General features: G+C 43.1%; 1 protein-coding gene across 2 annotated transcripts in view; it reads left to right on the forward strand.

Moving 5' to 3' along the window:
- The window catches only part of si:dkey-225n22.4 (collagen alpha-1(XXI) chain), a 47,108-nt gene that overhangs the window by 11,798 nt on the left and 13,732 nt on the right, over nucleotides 1-21,578 (forward strand). The window contains exons 6-18 of one of the 2 annotated variants that reach the window (XM_031836137.1): nucleotides 1,171-1,396; nucleotides 2,362-2,538; nucleotides 2,847-2,924; nucleotides 3,133-3,144; nucleotides 3,230-3,319; nucleotides 3,835-3,888; nucleotides 4,130-4,183; nucleotides 4,594-4,647; nucleotides 4,752-4,805; nucleotides 5,201-5,254; nucleotides 5,372-5,425; nucleotides 7,732-7,785; nucleotides 17,650-17,703. In XM_031836137.1, the coding sequence (XP_031691997.1) occupies nucleotides 1,171-1,396; nucleotides 2,362-2,538; nucleotides 2,847-2,924; nucleotides 3,133-3,144; nucleotides 3,230-3,319; nucleotides 3,835-3,888; nucleotides 4,130-4,183; nucleotides 4,594-4,647; nucleotides 4,752-4,805; nucleotides 5,201-5,254; nucleotides 5,372-5,425; nucleotides 7,732-7,785; nucleotides 17,650-17,703 (1,015 nt within the window). The remainder of the gene's footprint in view (nucleotides 1-1,170; nucleotides 1,397-2,361; nucleotides 2,539-2,846; nucleotides 2,925-3,132; nucleotides 3,145-3,229; nucleotides 3,320-3,834; nucleotides 3,889-4,129; nucleotides 4,184-4,593; nucleotides 4,648-4,751; nucleotides 4,806-5,200; nucleotides 5,255-5,371; nucleotides 5,426-7,731; nucleotides 7,786-17,649; nucleotides 17,704-21,578) is intronic. The other variant, XM_031836138.1, reaches the window with a different exon arrangement.

Raw genomic sequence — 21,578 nt, forward strand, 5'->3', positions numbered from 1 at the left:
TAAGAAACATTAATGTCTTGGAAATTCCAAATAGTTTGCATAGTCAACTTACACACGGCTCTGACACACACACTTACCCCACCAGACATGCCACCAAGGGTATTTTCCCCAGGTCATGAACAAATTTAAGGAAACGTACAGTATTATACAGAGCCATGAATGCATAGAACTCCCTTACATCTCATATAGCACAAGTGAACCGCAAACCTGCTTTCAATAAACAAATAAAGCAACACCTCACGACACAACGCCTCTCCCACATGTGACCTACTTGTTGTGCGTATGTACTGACATGGATGTGTAACAAACACACACACTACATGTTAATGTTTTTAAAACGTATGTCAATTGTAAAGTATTTAGTTTATAATGTATTTTTCGTAATTTAGGACCCCAGTAAGACTAGCTGTTGCCATTGGATAATGAGGATCTGAATAAAATCAACAAAATATAATATTATTATTATTATCAACTCAGTTACGGGGCATTGTTATTTCTGCTAAAGACGTGACAAGACAAGCTTGAATTCGAAATCTGACTAATGTCTACACCTGGGTAAGTCACATGGACTATCTTCAGCTACAGACACTAGAAGCCTGGGTGAGTCACTTGGACTACCTTCAGCTACAGACACTAGAAGCCTGGGTGAGTCACTTGGACGACCTTCAGCCACAGACACTAGAAGCCTGGGTGAGTCACTTGGACGACCTTCAGCCACAGACACTAGAAGCCTGGGTGAGTCACTTGGACGACCTTCAGCCACAGACACTAGAAGCCTGGGTGAGTCACTTGGACGACCTTCAGCCACAGACACTAGAAGCCTGGGTGAGTTTTTGAAAACATCCAGATGATGTTCCGTCCAGTGGCACTTCAAACCTCTCTGACACATGTTTGTGGTGGTAAAAAGTGCACAACATCATCGGCAATAGTGGAATATTCTAAATCCTTTCTTGGCAGCCTGAAGGAAAACAGTGGAATATGAACTGACCAGGAAAATCTCTGAATCCATAGACTGGTCACTTGATAATAACACATTTTGTACTCGTCATACTTTGCAGGCTTATGATTTCCCCTCATTTTTCAAAGGTTACTTACAAGTCACCATACAGATGTTGACAAGTACTGTATTCATGATTCAGTTTTCTATTTGTTATTTGACTATTTTCTCAGGGAGATCTTCCCCGAGGGTCTGCCTCCATCCTATGTGTTTGTGGCCACGGTCCGCCTCAAGGGTTCAGCCAAACAGGACAAGTTTGACCTGTTGAGGATCCTTTCTAAAGATGGCGTCACCCAGGCAGCAGTGACACTGAACGGAGCTTACAAGTCTGTCACTTTCACGACCACCAGCACCACCAATGAGGAGCAGCTGGTCACCTTTAATGTGCATGGCATTGGGGTTGGTATCTTTGTGTACTTGTGTACATTTCTGTATACATGTATACATATTTGCACATGAACAACGTAGACCTCTAGTACTGTCATAGCCAGAATGGAACATGTTTTTTTAAAGAGCGTACTGTATACCACACACAGGAGGTTGGTGACACCTTAATTGGGGGGAACGGGCTCGTGGTAATGACAGCGGAATGGTATCAAACACATGGTTTCCAGGTGTTTGATGCCATTCCATTTTCTCCGTTCCAGCCATTATTATGAACCGCTCTCCTCTCAGTAGTCTCCACTGATACCACAGTATGCTGAAAACACTATATCAGACTTTTCAAAGCCAGGACTTTTTCCTGGTCAGGTGACATTATCAGGAAAACACACCGGATCCTAACTGTGATCTTGTACAGAGGTGATGGTAGGCATACATTCTGCTGGCGTCGGAATGTAGTCTGTCAATGATCATGAATATGACCCTCCTATTTCTGATACTTTTAATGGACTGGATTGCAGTTTAGACTCCAATGCGTTGTCCACTCAGAACAACATGCAAAGTTAATTCATGTGGATGCCATGTCTAAAGATCACGGAACAGTTGATTTTTCTGTTTTCCTTTTGGCAGCTTTGTGTTCAAGGAGAGCGTGCCACGGAAAAGCGGGATAGTGCCATAAGTACCTCAATGGCACTGCTCACCACTCTGATTGGCAACATTGACAACCTGTCTAGAAGCTTGGGTGCCACAAGTACTCCCACGCCTAGATGTAGCTATTATAACTAAGAGTACACTTTAACAATTACACTGGCAATGTGGACACATATGTTCAGTTTCATGGCCACTAGTGAGAAACGTGATTTAGGCCCACAATTTGTGGTATGGATGCAACCGCAAGTGAATTAGAGCCCTATGGTATTATGGACGTCACATCCATGTCCCTATCGTTCTGATTGACCCTTTTGTGCCACCATCCATTACAGAGTTTCTTTGATGAAGGCTGGCACCAGCTGAAGCTGCTCGTGAGGCCCCGGCAAGTAACCGGTTTCCTGGACGATGAGGAGATCCAGGAAGTGGCGCTACTGGAGCCGGTGGAGCCAATCTACATCAACGGCAAGACGCAGGTCGCCAAGAAGTTTGGGGCGGAGACCACAGTCCCTGTGAGTAGAAGGAACACTGTTTTCCCTACGGCAAATTGGCAAGGGATGTGACTATAGGCTTACTACTGCTCCAGTATAATTACTTAGGTTGGCACTGTATATTTACTGGGGCCTTACGTGGGGCGTGCACGGCTCTCACAAAGCATTTGACGAAAGCATTTAGCAGATGTGGTTTTCTATGTTGGACTAAAGTGAAATAGGACCATTGCATTTGGATGAACAATGGGTGAAATTGTTTGTGTAGTCTCTTTCATAATTTCAGTGTTGCCTGACTTGTTTTCCTTTCTTTTTTTAACCGCCTTTTTTAGGTGGAGATACAGAAACTGCGCCTTTATTGTGACCCTCATCAAAGCGAGAGAGAGACAGCCTGTGAAATCTACTCTGTGGTGAGGCACACATTACAATGTGGGGAAAATCTGTTCATTTCCCCAACTACTCTCAACTCCTTACTTATTTAATGTTATTATGACCGACAGAGAAAATGTAATAGCATCTCGACAAAGAAGTTGTAAAGTGCAGTTTGAAGTGCAGTTTACATAAACTGGGTATAAGGGTATAGTGATATATATTTTTCTCTCTTTTTTTCTTTCACAGGATGATGAGAGGGTGAGTGAGGACTTGTTGTCTCTGCTCTTTTTAACCATTTAGTGTCTGCATTAGAGTGTCACACTTCAGTGTGTATCTGTCCCAGTGTCCCCTGGATCGTGAGCCCACAGTGGAGGAAGTGGAGTGTGACTGTGCTAATGGCAGCCCAGGACCACCTGGCCCTCCTGGACCTATGGTACAGTATAGCATCACCCGCTCCGGGGGTTACCCTCTCCCACACACATACAGTATACCAAGACACACACTCTCTCTGCCGCTCTCTCCATCTCATTCTGTCTGTCTGCTTCCTGGGCTTCGTTGTAAAAGAAAATGACATCTGATAGATTGGTTAGTCTCCTCCCCTCAGGTAGCTTTTGACACCAGAGCTTAAAACGTTTCAGTTATCAGCGACAGGCACTGCAACTGCATCCTGTGTGATTTATTACATTGGGTCCATTCTAGAAGTGTGTCGGCAGGAATCACTGTCGATCATTAATCATTAGACGGGCCATCCGTTATTACTGCAGTATTTATTTGGACAATCTTTCATTCAAAACAATACAAGTTAGAAAAGAAAGGGAGAAATCACTCCAACAATGTTTTTTTCTGATCCTCCTGAGTATATCCCACTTGCGTAGCATGATCAATCACGCATTCCCATTTGTTGTGGAGCCCGTAAAGTTTTTAATGCCATTGTGACTGGCTGTACAGGGTCTCCGAGGCGAGATAGGAAGAGCAGGACCACCAGGCCCTGACGGTAAGCCTGTGAGTACACATCAACGTCTCATATCTTCTTTATATTGCGTGAAAACAACAGTACCCATCTCCCATCACACCTACCTCCCACAGATGTTGGGAGAAGTTTTGGGGGAGTTTTTGACCTATCATTTGACATAACGGAACAGAGAATCACAGATAGCCTTCCCACTTAGGCAAGACATAGACTACATTATACTGACCCTGTGATTGCTTATTTTCCTCCATGCTTGCCTTTTGTTTTGTCTAGGGAACCCAGGGTGAGCCTGGTGGGTCTGGAGAACCTGGGTTTCCTGGCGAGACGGTGAGCATTTCTTGACAGTCCAACACTGCTAACTGTAACACTTGTAACACTCAGGAATAATGTATTATTAAATATCAATAGTACCGTTTTTTTAATCAAACCGTTATGGTTGTTATGCTAACAGTTTGCATATCCATTCAGTTTAATGTTGTCTGTGCAGGAATCAAACCCACCACAATAGTAGCCAGTATTACCAACACCATTGCAGCAACCACTGTTCTGAAAGCTCTGAGGAAAGCCCAGAGACCAACACCTAAAATATGATGCTAGGAAGAGCAGCGTGCGACTGTCTCTTTTATTAGCAACCGCTGCAGTGCCATTAATATATGTTTAATAGCATGATACATCTATTAAATCTGAGAGACATACAATAGAAGTGTTTGTTTCTTATTTATTCCTGACCCACACAGGGTGAATTGGGCCAACTAGGACCCAGCGGAGCTCCAGGCCTGACAGGTGGCAAAGTAAGCTCCTCCTCCTCTGTGTAGATGTGCATGATTTGGATTTATATATTAGGGTTTGAGTTTTGCATAACACTCTAACATGCTCCAACTTTGTGTCCATGAAGGGCGAGAGAGGGGATCCAGGACTGCCGGGGAAACCGGGCCCGCCAGGACCAAAGGTGAGACTCCCAACCCGACTTTCACCCACTGTGCCAGGGGACGAGAGGAGCCAACCGGCCCACACCACCACCACAGCCCTGTCTGAAGCACCACAATGGTGCTCTGTATACCAGTCTTGTTCTGTCTGTTCTGGACTAGTGTTTTAAGAGGGTTTAAACAGATGGTCAGGTTCAATGGAAACAACACAGTCTAACTGCGTTGAAGTGCAGGCCCTTTGAGACCAGATGGGGAGGAAATGGAGGGATTTATTTTCACATGTAGCATATCAAAACCTTCAGAAAATGGGCAGAGCAAAAAAAGTCAACACTGTAATACACTACAGATGCCAAGAGTAGTTAGATTTTTCATCAATGCCTCACTGTGCGTTGTTAAATATTGTCTTTTGTAATTCAAGGGTCCTGCCACTTCACAATTAAACCTAGGCTCTGTTGGAATGCCAGGGAAAAAGGTAAGGGAGGAAGAGTTTGGGCCTGGGTCTCCAGACCTTTTCATAACAATAGATCTATAATATTTCATGAACCGAAACTTTGCCTGTAACAACATGTCTTCTCCATTGTCCATATAGGGACTTCCGGGTGAGAGGGGACAAACCGGACCTCCGGGTGAGATTGGACCAATGGTACGTTATGGTTTTGACTCTTTGTTTATCTATGATCATCATCTGACCAATATGGTCGTTTGTCATAATCTTTGGCAGTCTGTCAGTTTCGGGAACCTGGCTTCTTAGTTAGATCTTGTTTAAAGCTCCCATGTCTACATAGCTGCTGATAAAATAGTATGTGTTGCCTGCTTCTACACCCTAGACGATTACAATGATTCTTATTTAAGTCCTTCACAAAAAATGCAAACCTTCAACTCAATCCCCATTACTAACAGGTGAGGGCTTCCAGTGTACGTCTCATCTCATAAGATGCTCAAACTGACAGAACTAATAACTACCATGCACTGCATGAATAAATAAAATAAAATAAAATTGTATTGGTCACATACACATGTTTAGCAGATGTTATTGCGGGTGTAGGAAAATGCTTGTGTTTTCAGCTCCAACAGTGCAGTAATATCTAACAAGTAATATCTAACAATTTCACAATACACACACATCTAAAGTAAAACGAATGGAATGGAATTAAGAATATATAAATATTTGGATGAGCAATGTCGGAGCAGCATAGACTGAAATACAATAGAATAGAATAGAAAGCAGTATATACATATGAGATGAGTAATGCAAAATATGTAAACATTATTAAAGTGATTAGTGTTCCATTATTAATTATTAAAGTGGCCAGTGATTTCAAGTCTATGTATATAGGGCAGCAGCCTCTAAGGTGCTAGTTATGGCTATTTAACATTCTGATGGCCTTGAGATAGAAGCTGATTTTCAGTCTCTCGGTCTCAGCTTTGATGCACCTGTACTGACCTCGCCTTCTGGATGATAGCGGGGTGAACAGGCAGTGGCTCGGGTAGTTGTTGTCCTTGATGATCTTTTTAGCCTTCCTGTGACATCCGGTGCTGTAGGTGTCCTGTAGGGCAGGGAGTTTGCCCCCGATGATGTGTTGGGCAGACCGCACAACCCTATGGAGAGCCCTGCAGTTGTGGGCGGTGCAGTTGCTGTTGTGCATCTGTAAAAGTTTGAGGCTTTTAGGTGCCAAGCAACATTTCTTCAGCCTCCTGTGGTTGACGAGGCGCTGTTGCACCTTCTTCACCACACTGTCTGTGTGGGTGGACCATTTCAGTTTGTCAGTGATGTGTACACCGAGGAACTTGAAGCTTTCCACCTTCTCCACTGCGGTCCCGTCGATGTGGATAGTGGGGTGCTCCCTCTGCTGTGTCCTGAAGTCTACGATCAGCTCCTTTGTTTTGTTGACATTGGATGAGAGGTTATTTTTCTGGCACCACACTCCCAGGGCCCTCATCTCCTCCCTGTAGGCTGTCTAGTCTTTGTTGGTAATCAAGCCTACTACTACTACTTGTGTTGTCTGCAAACGTGATGATTGAGTTGGAGGCGTGTGTGGCCACACAGTCATGGATGAACAGGGTGTTCAGGAGGGGGCTGAGCACGTATCCTTGTGGGGCCCCTGTATTGAGGATCAGCGAAGTGAATATGTCTGTAAACACTCCAGCCAGCTGGTCTGAATATGCTCTGAGGACGTGGATAGGGATGCCGTCTCATCCGGCAGCCTTGCGAGGGTTAACGCGGTTAAATGTCTTACGTCGACCACGGAGAATGAGAGCCCACAGTCTTTGGTAGCTGGTCGGTTTCGCTGTGTTATCCTCAAAGCGGGAGAAAAAGGGGTTTAGCTTACCTGGAAGCAAGACATCGGTGTCCGCGACGTGGCTGGTTTTTCCTTTGTAGTCGATTGTCTGTAGACTCTGCCACATATGTCTTGTGTCTGAGCTGTTGAATTGCGACTCCACTCTGTCTCTATACTGACGTTTTGCCTGTTTGATTGCCTTGTATTCAGCCAAATTCCCAGTCACCTTGCCATGGTTAAATTCGATGGTTTGCCATCTATCCAAGGTTTCTGGTTTGGGTAGGTTTAAGGGGGCTAGTAAACTGTCATCCAAATTTCAGTACTTCTAATTCTCTCTCACTGCAGTGGTTCTGAGATGCACCTGACTGCATAACCCACAGCAGGTCTTTGACTCTGAAACCGTTTTGATTCCCAGGCTAGCCGTTCTTACCTTCACAGTGGAGACACCACAGTTCTTTTGTAATTCTCTCAGATATGGGAGAAAGTGTAGGTTACAGCAGAGTGGGTTTGCTGCTTCCTCAGTCCTCTCTGTATGTCTATACACCAGACAGCCTGTTTGAAGTGGGAGTGGAGGGGCTAATTTCTGTAATTGTGTTTGATTTGGGACGTGAAGAGGGGGAATTTGGTATTGACCTGTTCTGCTCCGTTTCTTCTTTTATTTTCCTGACAGGGGGGACCAGGAGTGCAGGGCAAAGATGGAATGATTGGGCCGGTGGGACCAAAGGTGATTCCTATCCTTTACTTCCTGCTCCATTAACAATGGGCGGATCTTAACCTGATTTTTGTTTATAGAGGCATAGGCAGTAATGAAAGGAAGCAAGACTCATTCTGTTTCTTGTTAGTTAACAGTGTAGTTCCTGTGTCATTACATTACATGAAACATACTATCCAAGCAACTACATTCACTACATGGTGGTTTTTCTATGATGTACCGTGTGAAAATATGAGGTACAGTAGAATCATATAGGATAATGTGCTCTGCACCAGATGCCAAGTGAATCATATTCTAATGCCTTCTTTGGCCTTCGATGGATGGCTGGGAATGCTGCTACTTTGATTGAAATTCAATCCCATCAAGCCTCTCTTGGCATCATTTGATTCAATTAAGCGAAGGACACAGGATTGACCACATCTGAAGTATGTCAAGTTGTGAAATAAGTTAAATACAACACTGTGAACTTGCAAACAAGAAAGCATGAAGGCTCGCTGTGGAGATTCACTTTCGACCATTCTAGGAAAGGAAGTTATGTGCATGTTATACCAATTGAATTCCAGCCACAAAGCAATTTGGCAGTTTTCCTGTTATTATAATGCAATTGCGACCCAAGAAACACTGTAATTCCAACAGGCCCATCGGTCTGTGTGTGGGTTGAGCACTGCCTCAGTAATAACAAAAGGTTGTGTTCACACTTTGAGTTTCTAATGTGAACCACATGTCGGGTGCTACTGCACAGTTCCATTGACACAAAACAGAATTGCAGTCCGGTCATATTGTTAAACATGTCCTATTAGACCCAAATGAGGCCTTTCATCAGAACTAAAGGACCAGAACACAGTGGTTAAAGACCCATGTCAGGGATGTGTTTCATCCTGAAAAGCACCTTGAAAAGTGAGTGAGGGATTTGTAACCAACAAGCTAGAAGCCTGTGATTGCCCTGGTCCTGGGACCAAGCTAGAAGTCTGTGATTGCCCTGGTCCTGGGACCAAGCTAGAAGTCTGTGATTGCCCTGGTCCTGGGACCAAGCTAGAAGCCTGTGATTGCCCTGGTCCTGGGACCAAGCTAGAAGCCTGTGATTGCCCTGGTCCTGGGACCAAGCTAGAAGCCTGTGATTGCCCTGATCCTGGGACCAAGCTAGAAGCCTGTGATTGCCCTGGTCCTGGGACCAAGCTAGAAGCCTGTGATGGTCCTGGGACCAAGCTAGAAGCCTGTGGTGGTCCTGGGACCAAGCTAGAAGCCTGTGATGGTCCTGGGACCAAGCTAGAAGCCTGTGATTTCCCTGGTCCTGGGACCAAGCTAGAAGCCTGTGATTGCCCCGGTCCTGGGACCAAGCTAGAAGCCTGTGATTGCCCTGGTCCTGGGACCAAGCTAGAAGCCTGTGATTTCCCTGGTCCTGGGACCAAGCTAGAAGCCTGTGATTTCCCTGGTCCTGGGACCAAGCTAGAAGCCTGTGATTGCCCTGGTCCTGGGACCAAGCTAGAAGCCTGTGATTGTCCTGGTCCTGGGACCAAGCTAGAAGCCTGTGATTGTCCTGGGACCAAGCTAGAAGCCTGTGATTTCCCTGGTCCTGGGACCAAGCGAACGTTCACTAGTGGCATTTTCTCAGATACTGCAAGAAAAATAAATAAAGTGCATTTCCCTTGATACTGTTGCAGGGACCATTGCACAGCCTAATGATTTACAGGAATCAGTCCATCTGTATATACAGACGGACAGAAAGGGCTATTCTCATACAGTTGACTCCAACATGGAAATTCAAATCTGTTTATTGGATTAGTGACTCCTAACAAAGATTATGTTTGGATGGAAAAGTCAGAAAGTGTTTTCCCCTCTACCTTTCAGCCCATTGTAATAGTTGGTAAAATGAACAAATCACAAGGCAGTGCAGACTCAGTGAGACACATCTACGTAATGTTATTTGTGCTACCGGATCTTATACAGTTTGCTTTTCTAATGAAAGAGAGAGACATTGTTGAACTGGGTTGTACAGATTGATTAATTCACTTGTTGTACAGATTCATTCACTTCAACCCATCTGGACACAATCAGTGCACAATCTTGACTTGCAGTAAGTCATCACATTGAAATTATGATTTAGTGATCCTGGAAGTCAGTGTAATTATGTATAACTGTGTGTGTGATTATTTATTTTTTGTGACACATGTTGGAGAACTATTGTAACAAACCAATGGCGTGATTCAATCAGTTAGTGTTGCTTTACACTGAGATCCACTGGTGAATTTGAAACACTGATGGTGCATATAGAATAGTGTGTGTGTGCGCGCGTGCACGTGCGTGTCTTTCCAGTCTCAGGCAGTTTGAATGAGACATGCACTCACCCCCATTGACAGTTCAGGTGGCTTGGGTCCTGGGTCCTGTCATGGGGGTGTTTCACATTACTGGCAGAGGGCCACCCCCCCACTCAGCACCCAGTCCATGCCAAGCTATAGGCCTGTACCTGTACTATACTCACAACCTCCTGTTAACAACATGTCTAGCTGCTGCACTGTAACACACTGCATGCCTGTGAGGTCATGGCTTTACCATTAGCCTGGCTGTTACCCAAACACCTGCTTGCTCACTGACAGAGAGCACGCACACCTTCTAAATGAATGTATAAAGTCAATATCCATGTGTATATCAAGTATAAATGCAACCATTATTAGACTTTTATTTGTGAGTTTATGTTTTTAAGAATCTCCATGGGTTAGTTTTCATTTTACTATTAGCCCAAATCTATCTTTTCTGCTGATATTAGGAATTATACCCAATACTGAAATTGTACTATAATTATACCCACAGGAGGGAAGTGAAATCAATCACCACAAACATCTCATGAATGGGATATGTCCACGAGTCTGCTTGGGTTGCATTGTGTGATATGTTTCATGGCGGCTGGCTCGTTCTCAAGGTTTTTGCAGGACAAGGTGAAATATTTTCACTCCAACCATTTTTCCAGTGGACTCACAAACCTAGCAAAATATTTGCTCTGGGAGCACACATTAGGAGTGTGTTTGCTGTGTGTTACACTGTGTTGTGTTCTTTGGGTAAAAACAAGGCAAGGTAGTCGAAATATACCAAGGTGGGTGAGTTAGCAACACGGTATCCTGGGGCAGGGAGTGTATTGATTTTGGTTATGGTGTGATTATCACTGAGCTAAGAGACAGAAGAGACACTGACAGGGCCAGGTGAGATCCCAGGACACTGGTGCCACAGCATTGGAGCATCACACAAGCAAACTTGACTGGGCAACCTATTGTTATGCCTAATTCCATAACATCTAGATGGCAGGCAATTGTTGTAGGGTACCTAGGCTTTGGTGAAGGATGTTAGTCTTCACCCGGTAGCGAAACTTAACCTATGCCAATGTGATGACTTGGTATTGAACGCAGGTGGTCTTTGTGCTTTAACATCGTGTTAACCCTATGAGCTAAAGTCTCTGCGTCCCATCTGGGAGTTAAAACAAGCCCTCAGGCAAGGTTACTAATCATGGTACACTGAACTACCTCCGCTACTCCAACATACCTCAGGAGGAAAACGGTAGAAGACATTCAAGATATTGGCCTGGTTTTTACTATCTTCTCCTTTTTATTGGAGATTTCCGCTAGAACAATGTTTACAGAGGGCACCTCTAGACCTAGCTTCAGCAGACGTATATCTTCCCCTTATCGACCAGGATGGCAGATTTACTCCCTCTTTTGTCCCATCCCTTCTCAGGTCAGGGTCTCTGAATTCCAACAAACAGTTTAGCCTGCTCTATGGAACTGCCATAGCCTAGGTACCAGTATGTTTAGCTAACATTCCACTCCTTGTACGCCATGTCACAGAGGCAAAATGGACCGCACAAATCCGATGGGGCACAGCTATAGGCCAACTTCATAAAATTGCTAGGTGGCTAGTAGTATTACAGAGGAATAACAACAAAAAATGACTGTACCCAGACTAAATGTGCCCTGCATCTCTCATCTCTAAATTATGACAGTTGGCAGACCCAAAATATCTTAGGGCCTGAAACAAAAGCGCAAAATAAATTCTATGTATTATCATTTAGTAGAAGTAGTTTCTCTGTCTAGTTTACTGGTTTAGAAGCCTCCAGGAAAGTTGGTCTGAGATGAAAAAATTATACAATAACAGAAGTGTTTAAATATAATGCAAATATAAAACAAAAATATGTCATTAAGCAGATACCTTTAGCTAGGGGTAAAGGTGGGTTTTTACCCAGATCTTAAATCCATGAGCACTGGACCATCAGGAGGGGGATGACCTCTTACCAGGACACCAGTTACCCAACCTAATACTCACAGTGCCTTATGTATCTCTCCATCTCATCACGACATCTCTCTCCCCTCTTTATCTTCTTCCATCTCTTTCAAAATCCCTGAGAAAGATGACCCATGCATGACTATTGAGATTAGAGGACAGTAACATATCACAATGCCACATGAGCTAGTAAAACAGATTCCAGGCCAAATCCTTCGCCCAATTTCTTTCATCCAACGCACACATCATTAGGTTGTGTGATTAGCTGTTATGACGTGGCCTGTCAGTTTCATTGGAGAGGTTTTTGCCCTAGGAAAACACATGCACACATACACGCACATGCACACACACACACACACACACACACACACAATTAGACAAGCACATTTTAATCTCGACACTATCCACACTTTCACAGACATATAAAACTAAAATGTGTTGTAAATATTGTTGATTTACACAGAGTTGTCCTTTAAACAATACTGAAACCCGGGCTGCCTATTCCAATTAATGTCAATGAGGCCTATACTATAGACTTATACGACTTTACTGAAGTATAGACCAGGGCAATTCCTCCCACAAAAACATTTTCATAGTTGGGGATAAAATATACGATTACACTATCCCTGGTCTAATTTCAACAATGTCTTATTGAGGCCCTCATGTTGAAGCCATTGAGCATGTTTTTTTGTACTTGTATGCATGCTCAATGCATACATTATTAAAAAGGCAGACTCTAGTATTTCATGAAGGATTGTCTGTCTGTGTGCACATATTGGATGAATCTGTTTGGGTCCTTCAGGGATACTTCAGGATTTTGGCAATGAATCCCTTTATCTACTTCCCCAGAGTCAGATGAACTTGTGGTTACCATTTTTATGTCTCTGCATGCAGTTTGAAGGAAGTTGCTAACTAGCTTTAGCGAAATTGCTAACTAGTGTTAGTACAATGACTGGAAGTTTATGGTAACTGCTAGCATGCTCGTTAGCATTGGCTCGCAGAACTACAGTACCTCTAACTTCCTTCATACTGGATGCAGAGACATAAAATGGTATCCATGAGTTCATCTCACTTGGGGGAAGTAGATAAAGGGCTTCATTACCCTAAATCCTGAGGTATCCCTTTAACCAGGGAATTAATCTGTTACGGTCTTTAACCAGGGAATTAATCTGTTACGGTCTTTAACCAGGGGATGAATCTGTTACGGTCTTTAACCAGGGAATTAATCTGTTGCGGTCTTTAACCAGGGAATTAATCTGTTACGGTCTTTAACCAGGGGATGAATCTGTTGCGGTCTTTAACCAGGGGATGAATCTGTTGCGGTCTTTAACCAGGGATGAATCTGTTGCGGTCTTTAACCAGGGGAGGAATCTGTTAGGATCTTTAACCAGGGGATGAATCTGTTACGGTCTTTAACCAGGGGATGAATCTGTTACGGTCTTTAACCAGGGGATGAATCTGTTGCGGTCTTTAACCAGGGGATGAATCTGTTGCGGTCTTTAACCAGGGGATGAATCTGTTGCGGTCTTTAACCAGGGGATGAATCTGTTAGGATCTTTAACCAGGGGATGAATCTGTTACGGTCTTTAACCAGGGGATGAATCTGTTAGGATCTTTAACCAGGGGATGAATCTGTTACGGTCTTTAACCAGGGGATGAATCTGTTACGGTCTTTAACCAGGGGATGAATCTGTTAGGATCTTTAACCAGGGGATGAATCTGTTAGGATCTTTAACCAGGGGATGAATCTGTTACGGTCTTTAACCAGGGGATGAATCTGTTAGGATCTTTAACCAGGGGATGTGTAGTGTAGCAGATGGGTAATACATGTGTATATGTCTACTCTCAGCACCACACACACACACACACAAACACCATCACTGGCTAAAGCCCCAACATCAAGATTCCTTCCCCCGCTGCTTCAGTAGCCCACACGTACAATAACAGGACCCCAGATTTGATCCTTGAATTAAACAAGTTGGCAGAATGTAAGCCAAGCTGTAGCCCACTCTGTTTTAGGCTAAGCCTCCCTACAGGACTAGTGCCAATTAGATTAGCACTCGAGGAAGCTCAGTAACACTACAATGGGATTCTGACGTCATTCAGGAAAAGGTGCCTCAAATGAAACTCCCTGGTTCATTGTTGCTAGCTGAAGGAGGACATTCTATGAGCATTGCTTTGAATGCATTTACAGATGCTTATGTATCTATGAGGTTGTTGTGTGGAACCACAAGCTCTTACTAATACTCTTGGCAGACAATGGAGGGCATTATATCTATAAGTAGATGGCCTATATATAATGGGTTAGGTGGTTGTCTAACCTAGCTACCTTCAGATGACTGCACTAACTGTACGCCACTCTGGATAAGTGTCTGCTAATTGATTCAAACGTAAATGTTCTAGAAAATTTTACCACATGATACCTCAACAAAACTGAGGGTGTTAATTACTTTGGCAATATGACACACAGAGTCTCTAAAAACAGGCTTGTAATTTGGTAACTCCCTATGTTACTCCTTTGTTGAGATTCCAGTTGCATATCACAATAAATATCTGCTGAATGTAATTTGGCTTTTAATTATAGGGTATTATCCCTAAGCATGATCTGTTTACATGGTTTTGATGATTTGTTAGTGTTATTGCCATACAATTACATATGGAACACGTGCATTATATATTCTTTGTGGTTGTTGCCCTATTCACATAGAAGACTTGTGGAAGAGGTTCTGGAAGAAAGGAAATGCTTTTTTAAAATCAGGAAATGTTTGTCTAATAACTTGGCATACATACACAGCACTTTTCTAAAACGGAATACTCATCTCCCATTCTTGTTATCCACCTGCTTTTTCAAAACTCTTTACCATTCCACAAATGGGCAACTAGCCTCAGTTTCCTGAACCTCTAGCAATTAGGAAAAAGTCCTGTAATGTGTGTAGCCGAGTGCTCCGGGGAGTGGTGCTGTCACTCCTAGTCCCAGCTTTAGTTGGTTTGTGTTGAGTGAAGTTGTCACACACCTACACTGGGATAGAAAGCGCTTTTTGTGTTGTTGAGCGTCGAGACAACACATGCAGTTTCAGCTCTTACGATGTCTGTCCAGTCTCCGTACATACAGGCAACAGTAGGAGGCAGCCATTTTTGAAAAATTGCCCATATAAACCACGTTCCAGGTCCAGTACGTCAAAAAACCCATGAAGAGGCTAGCTAGTCGCTACACAGAGAGCCCTTTCTAATATCTTGTAATGCCACCCTAATATGATTGTGATGCAGCATTTAGCTGCCAAAATCAATGTTTGAGCCCTCATAATTAAAAGGCATTGACAAGCAGAAGCCTAATAATGGGAAGCTGGCTTCGTGCCGTAGCCACCACTGAACACACTGCACAGTCAAACAGTGTAGCTGCTTGGGATTACGAAAACAAACAGCAGGCTTCATGAGACAGACTTTCTGTAGGAACTTCTGGAATAATACCTTCCATCAATAACTGCGGTGCAAAGCAGTGTTTTACATCAGGGAGCTCAGTGAAAACACAAACACAACTAGCAAATACGAACCGAAATTTCATCCTGATTTAATTGTAAATCAAGGCCCTCTGTGTGGGTTTTATTTTCCGGCTTAGTCATTTAAGTGCTGTGCTGTTTGAAGGGAGAGGAGAATGGGGAGTGTATTCAAGGTTATGACTTCAAAGTTTCTCACCCTTGCTAATGTATGCAACTTTTTAATGAGTACAGTCAATCTGGTTCCCTTCATTACTTTGGAGAGGATACAGAACACGACTATGGAGTTTTTGCTGAAGGAAAAAACAACTTCCATTGAAAAGTACATATCAGTTACATTTACAGTGCTATATTTAGGCTTACCTTCTTTTGGAACTCATATTCCCATTTCATATTTTCCCATTTCCTGTGACTACTTTATATTTTTCAACCAATTTGGACCTTTCTTTTCTGTTCTCTTGCTTCCAATTAAAATAGACTATATACAGGGTACTACTGTATGTTTGACATATGTGTGTGTAATTTGTGTCACATTGCATTTTTCCCAAGTGGCTGGCGCTTGTTGACAAATTGCTGGTTTGGAATGTTCTCTAATATTTTAGAACTGGTTGCGATCAGATAATATTCAGAAAACAACAATAACAAGTAAAATTGGCTCCCCAAGAAGGATACAAAAATGGATACAACAAACCTATTCCAGATGCCCATTGTGCCAAAACAGAAGGTTGTGTTCATTTTCAGTTGTTTCATTTGTAAAACAGGGAGCACAGTAAGCTTAGTTTTTCAGAGCAACTGTATCCTCATTTGAACTGAATGGCAGTAAAACATTAGTTCTTTACAACTCTCAATTCACAAAACCCAGCCACTAGCCATTATTTATGTCCCCGTTTGTAAAGACAATTCTGGTCGCTAGAGTTTTACATGGGGTCCTCCTTGTCTTTTGAACCAGAAACTCTGCACTTGTCTTTTTTCTAACAGTTATAGCATACAAAGATGTATGTCTCTAACCCCGTTTATTGGTACATCAGGGCGTCTTCTTGTTGTAATTACAGGGTTTGGTGGCATGTATGTTTTTATGTGCGCAGCGTGGCAGGACACTTCAAAAGAAAAAACATAACAGAGGCAAAGCTTATTCACCACTTTCCTCACCCTCACCACCCTACCAGTATTGTTTAAATACATGTTCCATCAGCCAGTATACTTAGTGCAAAGTCATATTCATGAGAGACATTGTATGTCTACAATACTGCTGTAACAGTAACCAACCACGTGGCTAGCTCTCTATTTGAGCACATTATAAATATAGTACCACAAGGACTGCTCTCGCACTTAGATGAGAATAAGGGCTCTTCTCTTTCTTTCCAGGTAAAATAAAGATAACTAAGATAGAAGCATGAGCTGTGGTCAGCCCACCGGTTGACTGGGACATGCACATGGGATGCTAACTGCCTTTGTACAGTGGAACCATATTGAGACTGGACAAGGGAACAAGAATAGAAGGTCCCCGCCACAACTGCTAACATGTGTAACTTACCAAGAGGTGATTCATGGTTCATGTATTTCAGTCTCACCTTACCACCTACAGTCTAAACCAGATCCACCTCTTGGCTCAGAAATAATAAATAATAAGGAAGGATTACTTATATTATTCTTTATATATATTTGCATAAATAACCCTTGTTTTGTTTTAAAGGTTTTGAGTTTTTCCTGAGATAGGACAGTGAAGAGGAGACAGGAAAGGTAGAAGAGTTTACCAGTCAGAAGGCCGTGGGTCCACTCGAAGTAACCTAGGCTGTACATGTGTGCCCAGGTCTGTGGCTTTAACTGCCGGACAACAGAGCTCACAGGAATACTGATATTATTCTAATGATTGACCTCATCTCCCACTGCTTCATGCAATGCGACTCACTAACTTACATTCCCTTTGAGCTGCATGTGGGATCCAAATGAATTGGCAACATGTCACAATTTTGCGCTGAGGTTTACGTGCTGTAACTATATAAGAATTCTGATTACCAGGTGTGCACGTGAGCTGTATACAAAGGTGCCGAACAATGAAGGCGATCTAACGCTGTTTCAATCTTACTTTCAATCTCTCTCTTCCTTTCTTTCACAGGGAGACAAAGGAGATATTGGAATGTCTGGTGCTGATGGACAACAGGGGGTACCGGTGAGTCAGTCAGCACTTTAGTAGCTGAAGTGTGTGTGTGTATGTGTGTGTGTGTGCTGCAACCTCCTCTCTGCATGAGACCAAAGAGATCGGATACTGCTTACAGATGCACTTCTCTGACTCTCACCAAGTAGAAGTCCCGACATTATTCATTACATTTGCTGGACACGACTTTCATCAATAAGTCAAGAATACATTGTTTTCGAAGTTTGTTTTAATCTGTAAAGAAATGTGTAATCTGTTGGGCAGAATTTGTAATGCACACATTAACATTGGTGATTCGTAACATTGAATGCACATATGAAGTAGATACTACTGGCTATTTGCAAAGTTTTAGGCACATACAGTATAGATGCAGGTAACTGCCAAAATAAAGGAAACACCAACATACAGTGTCTTAATAGGGCGTTGGGCATCACGAGCCAGAACAGCTTCAATGCACCTTGGCAAGTGACTGGAATTCTATTGGAAGGATGAGACACCATTCTTCCATGAGAAATTCCATAATTTGGTGTTTTGTTGATGGTGGTGGAAAACGCTGTTTCAGGCGCCGCTCCAGAATCTCCAATAAGTGTTCAATTGGGTTGAGATCTGGTGACTGAGACAGCCATGGTATTTTTTTAATACGTGACCATAATATGGAATATTAATTGCTTACTCAGAATGCACCTGCTTTCAATGCACTTAGTTTCCATTATTCTACCTGTATATCCATTGGCTATGTCTCACGTACTGTATAATACACACATGTATTGTAGTTATAACCAATGGCAATGGTGGTTGTCACCCAAACTGAATGTAGCAACAAACGTAGTGCCTCCAAACAAACACATTTCATATCAACTCAGCAGAAAAACCTATAACCAGCAGCTGCTTTACAAGTGACTTCGTAAAGATCCATGAAAAAAGGACATTAGGACTTAGGCACGCAACCTCGTATTGGTGCCACACCAAGCGCTTGGCCACAATGTTTGCTGACCTCAGTGCATGCAATATAGCTCCACCCACCAAATCACAGAGTTCTCCAACTAGTGTACCTCTTGAGAGGAGTTGCCATAACAACAGTGGAATATAACAGCCTAACAGGCTTCCCTTTTTGCATGTAATGAGTCTTGTTGATGCTGGGGCTGGATTGCAGCATCAAAATCATCCTGGGGGATACACTGCAGTCTTACCACTGTAGTGTTTATGCTTTCTGAGCACATTTGAATCCTAAGTCAAGTACCTCGAATCCTCGCTTACATCATGCATTGGTGTCAATGGAGTAGATTCAAGTGATGAGCATCATGGATCTCAAGCTCAAATGTGTCCCTTAGAGAGTGAAGCTAATCTCGAATGAGAGAGGATGGCTTTGAACGGTTCTACCAGATGTATTGGGCCACTCAGGGGTTTGGGCCATCTCCAGGCTTGTTTGCCACAATGGTAATGGCCATCGTGAGTAAATCCACAGTGGTCTTGATGTGGGATCACGACCATCTGTCTCCATTGAGCTTCATCCTTGTTTGCTGCAAAGAACAGAACCTGGGATTGGCTACGCTAGGGCCGACCCGCCCCTTGGACAGGATTAGGCGGACCAGATTGACGAGGGCAGCATTTTCCGAGCTAAACTGAACAAGATGTACCCCCAACAACACATAACACCTCACACCTCACATCTTAACAAATCTGTCGTTCTGCCCCTGAACAGGCAGTTAACCCACTGTTCCTAGGCCGTCATTGAAAATAAGAATTTGTTCTTAACTGACTTGCCTAGTTAAATAAAGGTCAAATAAAAATAAAATAAAACATAATTCTGCACAAAAACAATGGAAACTTCTCTCACCCAGTGGCATATGGGCTATTTAGGTGAGTGCCAATGCCGCCCCATGTTAAGCAGTGGTCACAAGTCAGGGGGCAAAATGTATCTTGTCCATGCCCAGCGCACTTCTCCAGGGTGCTGTTGGAGAGATGCAGCGCTGCTGCACTCCACCAAGACTCAAGTAATGTAACATAAATCATGTAGCCAGTAGTAGAAAGAGTAGGAGCCTATGTGGTTTTCCAGTAGCCTACAGACTGGAGACCATATTTATGACAATGTTATGAGACATTGTTGTTTTTACATCCAAATGTGTCTCCGATCAAATAGACTAAATGACTTCCTATCAAATAAAAATGTGCTTCGATTTGAATATGACATGTTAACAAACACCATATTCTAAAAACAGGCCAGGTACAAATAAAATGGACAATATAGACTGAAATTAGGCTACTTGCGACTGCGTTCCGGGAGTTCCCCTCTGTGAGCTGAATTGTCAGGAGTCAGTGATTTCAACTGTAGGCCTATTCGTCGACTTTTGACAAGCTGATCATAGCGAAGAAGAAATACCTACTGTGTAAACACATTGATTCTCATTTCAAATAGGCTCAAAATAACTCATGTGGATAGCTGATATGCAGATACAAAATGATTAGTCTTAAGCCTTGGTCTGAAATCAGGACTAGGCTAATAAATCCAATGCAACTGCCTGTTTTACAAACGGTACAACATAGATTAGCCCAAAGGCCAGCAGATGGTGATATTGAGTCATTTCATCTTACTGTTCAAACACATTGTATGCAGCCAGCAATACACTCATATTCTCCGTGGACCGGTTCGTACTTAAAACATTCTCCATTCAGGCTGCAAACACATCAATTTCCTCCTTAACTAGATTTAATGGCGAGAAGGTGTAAAAAAAAATATGGAGGAAATACATTTTTATGAAACACCATTTTCCACCACCATGCTAGAGTGGCTAATGCCTAGGAATGCTAGTCCTGGATGTTGCTATCGCGTTAAGCCTATCAGGTTGCAGCAGTCTTATGTTTACCCCTGGCTAAAAGCAGGGTGCAACATCAGGAATTAGCATTAGCCACTCTAGCATGGTGGTGGAAAATGGTGTTATGTAAAGAAAGTATGCATATTTTTCCCTCCTTCTCACCACTAAATCTAGTTAAGGAGGAAATTGATGCCGTTGTAGCCGGAATGGAGAATGTTTTAGGAACGAACCGGTCCATGGGAGATACAAGTGTATTGCCAGCTGCATACAATGCGTTTGGACGGTAAGATGAAATGTCTAAATATCACTATCCGCCGGCCTACACTATTCTAGTTTTTTGGGGATAGGAGGAGGCCTGTACGCTACCCTAAAATGTTAAGTCACACTGCTGCTGAGGTCTCCATTTATTTGGTGCAAACGCTTCCAGCCATAGGCCTACATTCAATAAACCAGGATAAAAGTCTGGTTTGGTCGTCATTGTCACCCACTTTATAGACTGTCCACTCTTAGAGAAAAAGGTGCTCTCTAGATCCTAAAATAGTTATTTGGCCCTCCCCATAGGGGAACCGTTTTGAGAACCATTTTTGGTTCGAGGTATAACCCTTTTGGGTTTCATGTAGAACCCTTTCACAGACGGTTGTAGATGGAACCCAAAAGGGTTCTACCTGGAACAAAACAGGGTTTTACCTGTAACCAAAAATGGTTATCCTATGGGGACAGCAGAAGAACCCTTTTGGAACCCTTTTTTCTAAGAGTGTAATATGTTCTGCTTGTCTGACTAAATTAGCCTGCTTTTAGCAAGTCCCTAGACTCGCTAAAACATACAGAAGTAGGTCTAGATTGCCATTTTGGAAGGGAGATTGGCAGGGGCCCCATTGCCTTTAAATTCATCAAAGCATACGCCCTTGCGTGCTGAGGCACTCTCCGCACCTCGAAAACAAAGTAGTCAGCTCATCCCAATCTTTTCTCACCAAGCTTTCTCTTTGCATGCTAAGGCATTAAAACAAACTGAAGCACTTTTTCATCAATGTGGGCCTCTTCTGATCAAATGTGTCATTAATGCTAAACAGCATGCAG

This window comes from Oncorhynchus kisutch, linkage group LG11 (genome assembly GCF_002021735.2).
Source record: "Oncorhynchus kisutch isolate 150728-3 linkage group LG11, Okis_V2, whole genome shotgun sequence".
In the NCBI taxonomy this organism is placed as follows: Eukaryota; Metazoa; Chordata; class Actinopteri; order Salmoniformes; family Salmonidae; genus Oncorhynchus; species Oncorhynchus kisutch.